The sequence below is a fragment of the Pygoscelis adeliae genome, unplaced genomic scaffold (assembly GCF_000699105.1).
Source record: "Pygoscelis adeliae isolate BGI_AS28 unplaced genomic scaffold, ASM69910v1 Scaffold67, whole genome shotgun sequence".
Lineage (NCBI taxonomy): Eukaryota > Metazoa > Chordata > Aves > Sphenisciformes > Spheniscidae > Pygoscelis > Pygoscelis adeliae.
Window position 1 is genome coordinate 6,409,922 of NW_008825271.1, and position 8,447 is coordinate 6,418,368.

At 44.3% G+C, this 8,447-nt stretch overlaps 1 protein-coding gene across 2 annotated transcripts in view; it reads right to left on the reverse strand.

The window, feature by feature from the left end:
- Window positions 1–759: 759 nt before the first annotated feature.
- LRIG1 (leucine-rich repeats and immunoglobulin-like domains 1) overlaps window positions 760–8,447 on the reverse strand; it is a 61,228-nt gene continuing 53,540 nt past the window's right edge. Inside the window, exons 14-18 of one of the 2 annotated variants that reach the window (XM_009329807.1) lie at window positions 7,429–7,848; window positions 5,999–6,121; window positions 5,246–5,392; window positions 3,810–4,118; window positions 760–3,612 (exon numbers count right to left, since the gene is read on the reverse strand). In XM_009329807.1, coding sequence (XP_009328082.1) covers window positions 3,380–3,612; window positions 3,810–4,118; window positions 5,246–5,392; window positions 5,999–6,121; window positions 7,429–7,848 — 1,232 coding nt within the window. In that variant the 3' untranslated portion in view covers window positions 760–3,379. Of the gene's footprint in view, window positions 3,613–3,809; window positions 4,119–5,245; window positions 5,411–5,998; window positions 6,122–7,428; window positions 7,849–8,447 lie in introns of both variants that reach the window. The other variant, XM_009329806.1, reaches the window with a different exon arrangement.

Consider the following 8,447-nt stretch of genomic DNA (forward strand, 5'->3'; position numbering starts at 1 on the left):
GGGGGGAACAGACTTAAAAAAGTGTTTGTTTTTCCCCTACTACTTGTTTGTCTTGAGTTTTAGTGACGTTTTATTTCAAGTTTACCGAAACTTGAAAAACTCATTTTATTCCATTACTGGAATAATGTGGAATAACAAAACTTGAATCCCAGACCAGGCACCAGCCTCTTACCGGCTCTTTCTTCACTGTTTTAAAATATTTTAACTGCTACAGGTGTTAAGGGATTTATCAGAGTAGTTTATCTGCTTTATACCCAAATTGCGTGGGGAATTGGAGGAGGAAAAATACTTTTTAAAGTTTTTTTTTGAAGTATACAGAAACCGAATTGAGATTTTTTAGTTAAAGCAAGAATTCAAGCTTATCTCCAAAGCTGCCTCTGGAATTTCCACACAGGGTGGGGTTCGGTTTGAGAAAGCCAGAGGTGTTCACAACTGCAGCTGAGTCCGGTGCTATCCTGGCCCCATTTTTCTTACATACTTACGCTAAACGCATGCACCCACCCCATCTGTTCGGTTTTCAGTGCCAAGATAAGGGTACTTGCCAGATACTTAAGCAAGTTGATATATTAGAAATGTCTTTCTTACGAGTTCTTTATTGTATCTTTCAATACAGCCCCCAAATTCCACCCCATCCGCAAGTCAGGCTGCCAGAGTCTCATGCTGATCTACAGTATCTCACGTGAAAGCCACGGGTCTAATTTCAGGAGTGGGTATTTTGGCAGTTAGTCTGCGTTTTTGTCAGAGAAAGACAGAAAAGAGTATAGCAACGGATTAGAATTTTATTTAATTTTCAACTGAAACTCCCAAAAGCTCACTCTCAACAAAACAGCTGTAATATTATAAATGAACCTTTATTAAAGACACTTCAATGCCGTTTGTTAGACACTTCAATATCTTACATGTTTTTCAATGTACAACATTGTACCAAATTTTCTAATAAATAAATAACTTTGTACACAAAAGTAATACTTCCTCTTTCACATTGCCTCTTAGAAGCAGCAAATTCACATATTTAGTGGAAGTCATAACATTAGGCAGTTAACTTTATTCAGAAACATTATTTTCAACGTTAATGTGGCAAACATGCTTTGTATCTGCAACGGTGATGACATTTCTGCCAGCAAAATGAGTCAATTAAATCATTCCCACCTTCCCCGTGGCCCCAGTTCCACCGTTTTCACCTTGCGAGTCAGTTCTGAAGCATACTTTTCCCTTGAGTAAAGGGAAAATTACGCTCGGTTTATAATTTTCTAACATCCATTTCCTTTGCTTTGAATAAACTTGGCACTCAACATAATTCGCCACCTGTCTCAAAGTGCAAACATGTCAATAGTCAGGAACCGATACAGACAGGTACCTGGCTGAATTATGCCTTGCTTCCCCAAGGTCAGGTTCAGCTGGCTAGCCTACCGTGAAACCGGCCATCAGCTACTGGGCAACAGCCAGAGGTCTCTCCCTTAGAGGAGGTGGTGGCTCCTCAAGGCGAGGCCGGACAGGACGCGGTAGCACTCGGGCAGATCCCTAAGGGATGGATCTGAACAGAAGATTAGACGTTTCCCCGCCCGTATCCCTGATGCTTGCTTTGAGCCGCAGCACTAGCAAAGGTGGATTTCCACCAGACTCGGCTTCAGGGGAACTGGCACTTGAGCTGCTCCGAAGGAAAAAAGTAACAGAACCCCCTACTAAACCTTCCCCCTAAAGTAGTCATCACCAGAGTTAGCAACCTTACGTTAGCAGAACTCAAATTACAAATTACAACTGGAAGGGAGTCCTCCATCCACAGGTACCAACACCAACAGAAAGCAGCCTTTCTAGAAATAAAAAGCATCATAGTGAAGCTAGAAGTGACAAAGATCTGTCTGACCAACGTGGGTGTTCTTTTTTTCCCCCCGTTCATGGATGAACTTAAAAGACCACATAAAAATACTTGGGACATTTCCACTTAACAGCATACTTTCAACCATAGGTACACCGTTTCCCCTCCAAATGAGTGTATTTCTGAATAGCCCAGAATTGCTACACAAAGCACTTAATTCATTTGAAGCAGATATTTTCATATAAAGAGCCTGGCTGCAGACGGGGGTAACGGTGTTCAACAAGAAAGCGTAATACCGTGTTGCAGGGGAAAAAAAGCATCAGTTGAATTAACGGTACAGCTGTCGGCTTCGGAGTGTGATCCTAGTTCTGTTGTCAAAACAGCTCTATGGTTTCAAACCCCCGGCAGAACAGATGCATTTTTCTGGGTGTGAAAATGCATTATACTGGCACGGGTCATTCCTTCTAAGCAGGGCTAGGCTGTGTATCATTACACGCACCTTATACAGGTAAAGCTGCATCCGTTTGGGAGGGGAAATGTCTGCAGTTAGCTCTGCAGGTGAGCGGCGCTGTAACAGCACATACGGGCAGATCAACGCCTTCTGCTATGATGCTTTTTGAATGGTGCGATATATGAGACGACCCCACAGTGTCCTGCATGAATGACTTATTTTGGTAACGACTGCTCGCTAATCGTGACAGCCTTTTTCTCTGGTTCTTTCAGGGCTCTGCACTGTTGCTGAATTGTTTAGTGCCTCTTGTGTGGTCCGCTCTAACGTATCACACAGTCACAGTTAAATCCTAATTTTTATGCGGTTTTGAAAAGTTAATGGAATTTAAGTTCTTCCACCAACAGGAAAAAATCAGGTTGCTACATAATTTCTCGCTGCGTGGTTTTTTTTCCTATAAACTTCATTTGAAACAGTTGAAGATCTCTGTTTAAATGTGTTAAGTGCAATAAATTTCAAAGGGGAAGGAAATTTGTGCTAAGTAACCCAATTGATACTCGATTTAAAGGAACTTCCGTTGAAAAGAGGACAATCCCTTTGGAACAGTCTGGCTGTTTAAAGTTCTGCTTTTGCATTTAAGGCACCAGAATTATTTCTCTCACAAAGTTTAACAGCAACCTGATACTGAAAACAATATTGCCAAAATTGTAAAATTTCACTCAGTTTTCCATGCACTAAAGATTAAAATAGCCTCTGTAAAAGATATATATATATTTTATATATATATATTTATATATGAAAACTCTTATGTACAATTGTATCAAATACTTTTCTCTTTACACAATAATCCCTTGCATTTATGTGCTTCATATGCAAGTCAACTTTTGAACGCTTCATACTTCTCAGGGAAGTTTTAAACTATGTACAAACAGATGACGCTCGAACAGGAGTTTGTTCCCCATACAAGCTTGTTTCTCATACCTCAGTTGTTTGCCTTTGACAGGTCATCAGTTCAAGATTTGAGGTAGAAGTAAGTAGCCTATATACTCTGTGCAAAAAAAAATCTAAAAAAAATAATAGCGTGTTTGTTAATTTGCACATGGCAGTCTGTCCTGTCAGTCCAGCGATCTGTTCGGTGGCTTCAGCTCATGAACGGAGTCGCACAGCGTGGGCGCACAGCCGTTGGACAGGAGAGCTTGTTTCACTTCTGCTTCGCTCTGCAAATCCAGTAGTGTTGGGGAAATTTCAGGAAGCACGTTCAGTTGCTTTAGCGACCCTCCTGCCGGTGAAGCTCTCACCAAATTAAGGTTGTTAAGCTCGGAAGGCTTTGCTACTGCTTGTGAAGACCCTGCAAGAAACCAAAGACCCAGCGTGGTTAGCTGATGCTCAGCCTGCCAGCGCTCCTCATAAAACCAGCCCTGCCACTACCATTCGTGCCCTTGAGCCAGTTAAAAAAGCTGAGGGGAGGAAGCAGGGCTCTGATACAACCCAGGTGGTGGTGCTTTACGTCTGGGGAGAAAGAGACATCCCCAAGGAAACACGTACCACGTTTGTCTGCAAGCAGCGGGCTGGTGGTGCTCACGGGCCCTATTCTGTTGTGGTTGCTGGGGTAGAGGGTCCCGTCTGTTTCCACCCTCTTGCCGCTGGCAATCCCGTTGCACGGCTGAGGATGAAGAAGGCTGGTGCCTGCACCCCTCTTCCTATTTCGTTCCTTGCTGCTCAGTGCGTTGGGGTAGGTATTATCCACAGTCTTAAGGCTCTCGGAGTAGTACTCCGACTCCTTGGGGTAAATGTGGACGTTCATGCTGTCCGTGCTGCCGCTGCAGTCCGTGCACACAACTGGCAGGCCATAGCCTTTGTGGGAGGAAGAGAAAAGAGCAACAAATGAGGATTAACCAGCTGGAAGTTGTCAGCACTGAAGCACACAACTTGCGGAAGGAAAAGGCAGCTGTTTAGTTCATCTGTCCCTCGGCAGTGTGGGAATCTCTCTCACTAAATAACACGGACATTTCTCGGGTTTATACAGGGCTAGTACACGCCTGCGGTTTTCAGAACTCTGTGGCTGTCACTAAAGGTAGTTCCAGTTAATAGGTTTAGTAGTTTGGGTTCTTTTACTCCGAAGAAGTTGTGACTTACTTTCTTTTAAATAAACCGTGCATTTATTTCCTTTTCCAGACTTTCTAGTCAGGGTAGAAATAGAAAGCGGAACTTTCCTGTACCTGCTTTAAAATACCAAGTTACCGTTCTTAGTTTTGTGCTGCTGCTTTACAGGGATCGCTGTCAACTCATATTGTTATCTCAAGAGATGCTATTACTGCTAGCGGTAATAACAGATGAGCAGAATTCAAAGCAGCAAGCAGAAAGGAGTTTCTAAATGTTGAAAGTTGATTTCCTTAGTGCACTCAACAGCTTTCCGGTATTAAACTTTACAGTTTCTCCTGGAGAGAAAATTTGTTTCACTGGCTGTTTTTCTGTGGATGTTACAATACAGCACGAGAACAGAAAACACATTCCAAAAATAGAAAAGTGTGAGCGCAACACCCAAGAAACTGGCAAAGAGCAGAGGCAGGTGTAGTGCCCAAAACAACCTTTAAATTTTGGAAATAAAAAAAAAAAGCTGAGCTTTGAAGTTGACAGCCTTCAGCTGTCAGCATGAAAAATTTTAACACCTTCCGTCTGAAAGTGCTCTCGTGTTTTAGGAATAGCTCAAATCAAAATACCGATCAGCCAGCTGCAGGCCATGGCTATCGTGAGCTTTAGTCTGCCTCTTTCTGACGGTTCCTCGAATTCAAGCTATCCAAACTTGATAGAGGATCAAAGCAAGCAGGAGAAAGTAAATTTACTGTGCTCACACCTGAGAATTATTCTGGGCTTTTTTTTTTTCTGAAGGTAACAATTTCTTGTCTTAATGCTGTCTGACTTGGAGGGCTTTCTGATCTGTACAAACACGAAATACCTTTCCAGATTAATGGGTTTTGTACCTGTCTTATCTGGAACAAGCATTCCATCAGCCATGTCTTCAGTTTTCCAAGTGTCTTTATTATAGCCGATACACAGCTTTGGCTGTCTGCAACCTACAGTGGGAGCTTCAACATCTGGACACCTTCCAGCATCAGTCTGACACATACCTGTAACAAACGAACCATCTGGCTAAAGATTACAACCATCTGCTCTCAGTGAAATGACTCGTTAGTCTTATTTCTACTGTAAAAGCTGCGAAAGGGAGAAAAAATCGCAATGGAGATAATAGGTAATTTTAAGCTAATGTTTAACAGAATAAATGCTGTGCAATCTCGGGAGAATCTTAGTTCAGAACGCTTGACTTTTCCTTCCTAACGTGCTGTGTTTAAATACTGTAAAATCCCAGCATTTCATTTCTGAGCCTGAAGGCAGGGACAGGCAACGCTAATGTATTTTCTAGTAGAGCTTAACTATGGGTAACTGGTGCCAAAGAACTAATCCAAAATTAGCAAAAAAATAGTCCTTAGGGCCTGACTGAGCAGTTTCTGAAGCAGTCTGCTTGTACGAACTCTGTTATTACTGGGAGAGGACGGCTTCGTGAAGTGGAAGACAGATCCTTGTTCTGCATAAATGCAGTAGCTGGAGAATTACATTATGAAGATCTTTCAGATAACTCATAACAAGCACAGAAGTACTTTGTGCTGCGATTGCTCCCTCCTCATATCAAGTTCAGATACAGCATTACAGAAAAAAATAATTAAACCAGTTCTCACCGTTGCTGTCTATGTGCCCGTTCGGCTGTTGGTTATCCACTCGGACGACCGCTTCCTGCCGGTCAGAAAGAGTCCCTTGCGAAGACAAGTAGCTTGGCACGTCAGGAGGCACAATAGTCTCATCTAGAGCAACGGGAGCAGAGAAATGTCAGTCCCTAGTAAGATATAAAGGCTTCTGTTTTCAAAGGCACATAAAATCACGTTTTCAAGAGGGATGTGGGGCCAGACCTGTAACTGGTGTTTTCTGTAGGTGCAATGGAAACTGAACTGCCTAAATACTCCATTCCCTTGGAAGCCCCACTCCTGATTTTTCAAAGCTTAAAGCTGTGAGATACAGCGCTGATAAGGCCATTTTGGGTGTATGCATTTGGCATGGTCAGTACAAGGTAGGTGGAGGTGGAACCGTCTCTTTAGAACAAGAAAATCCTTCCTTTTCCCCTGAAATTCAGAGTACCTCATTTGACTCAAGTCCTCTGTCTCCCAAAGTCATAAGTAAAAGACTTCTGGAAAACAGGTCTTTGATTCACTTAAGCAGGGAAGCAAGTCTAAGCCCCTTAGCTATCCTTGGCTTTCTCCATTTTATATCAGGCAATTTCAGTTTCCCCTGTCATACAAACTCACTCAACTATGCTAAGCATGAAGCTGTAGGTTTTCAGGACTGGAAAAGAGGGGGAGAAAAACCCCACTTACACATCGCACTGCTCATATGGTATCCAAGACTTCCTGCCTAGCCCACGTCTTGAAAATCCTATGTTGTACTACATCTAAAGGTACGGGTAATATAGGAAGGCTGCAAATCCCAGCAGAGTGGCAAGCCTTAGGCTGGTTCTTCCATACTTCCTTCAGAGGTTGTTAACGTTGAGGGCAGAAGAGTTTATTCTCACTGCAACACTTATTTTGGCACCAAATTATCCCCTTTGAAGATCAGCAGGATGCAATGAACACTGCTTCTCCCCTATAAAGTGAGGGATGCCCCTCATCAGCAGGGCTACAACAGCTCTTACAAGCAACATGGAAAAAGGGATTCCAGCTTCAAAGTCTAATTTTCCTCTGTTTTGAATACAAAGTCTTTGAAAATACAGATTCCCAAGAAGTAAGACAGGTTCCCAGCATCGTGGACATAATCCAGACTGTCTCAAGAGTTATCATTTATGGTCATGGAAAATTGAAGTAGCAAAGCAATGGGTGAAACTATTGCCGAGTGGAAAAGGCCTTTCTGAAGAGCCAGCCAAGGGTAGAAATGCAGTTCTGAACATGCTTCAACAGCAAGTGAAAGCTGGTTCCAGCTCTGTGAGCCGAGAGAACCACTGAGATAAGCCAACTGCTTTTCCAGTGTGATTGCGTGGCTACCTGGTGTGCCAATTTAGCCTCAGTGGGAAGTCTGACCGCACAAAAGGTTAGAGAAAGCCTCAGCAGGAGACTAGAGCTACCTGTGTTGGTGACGCTGTATTCTTCACTCTTCTTCCTGGTTTGGTAGATGATGCAGACCCAGACCAGAGAAGTCAGCACGATGCTACACACCACGGCAATGGTGATGATCCCCACAGTGGTACGGTCCTTCCTACAGCCAAGAGACTGTAAGATGCTCACGTGGCTGTGCGCGCGCTCTGTCCCCAGGGTGTTGGACATTTCACAGGTGTATTTCCCAGCATCCTCCAAGACAACGTTCCTAACGATCAGCAGCTGGTTGCCAGAGGTAAAGTGATGCCTTTCTGTCACGATCAGGGGCTGGTCGCCTTTCAGCCAGGTAATGCGGGGAGGTGGACTCCCTGTGGCTTTGCACTGAAGAGCCACAGTCTCACCTACAGACACTACATGGTCTTCCAGTGGGTGAATCAAAGATGGTGTCTCTGCAGGAGAACACAGAAATTAAGTCTTGGGGACAGCGTAACAACAGATTTCTTGTAACAGTATTGAATGTAACTGATGTTCCTGCAGACAAATATACAGCAACGCACTACGCAGCCACGAGCCCAGGAGCACGGCAGCTGCAAACCACAACAGATCTAACAACCGCAACCAAGGCCTTCCCATAACCAGTTGGTGTTAGTCTTCCCAACAAAGAAACCCCCAAGGACTAGGGGCAACGGCTGACACAGATGAATTATTTCATAGGGCAAGAAAGATGGAGTGCCATTTCCTCTTGAAGTAATTAAATTTAAATTACTGCGGCAGTTTAAAACCCGGTGTACCCGCCATTTCAGCGAAGCCACCAAGGCGAAGGGCTCCGAAGCGGAGGATCGCTCCGGGGGACCCTTCCTGAGGCGGCAAAACCGCGGCAAAACCCACAAAGGCAAAAGCAGAGGGTGTGAGAGAGTGCCCCAGCGCTCCCCCCGCCCCGAGCCGGAGGAGGGAGCTCCTGACAAGTGGCAGCGCTGACTCAGCGTGGGCAGGGACAAGAGGGACAGCAGCCAGACCCCCTCACATACAAGAGCAGCCCCCAGGGAGC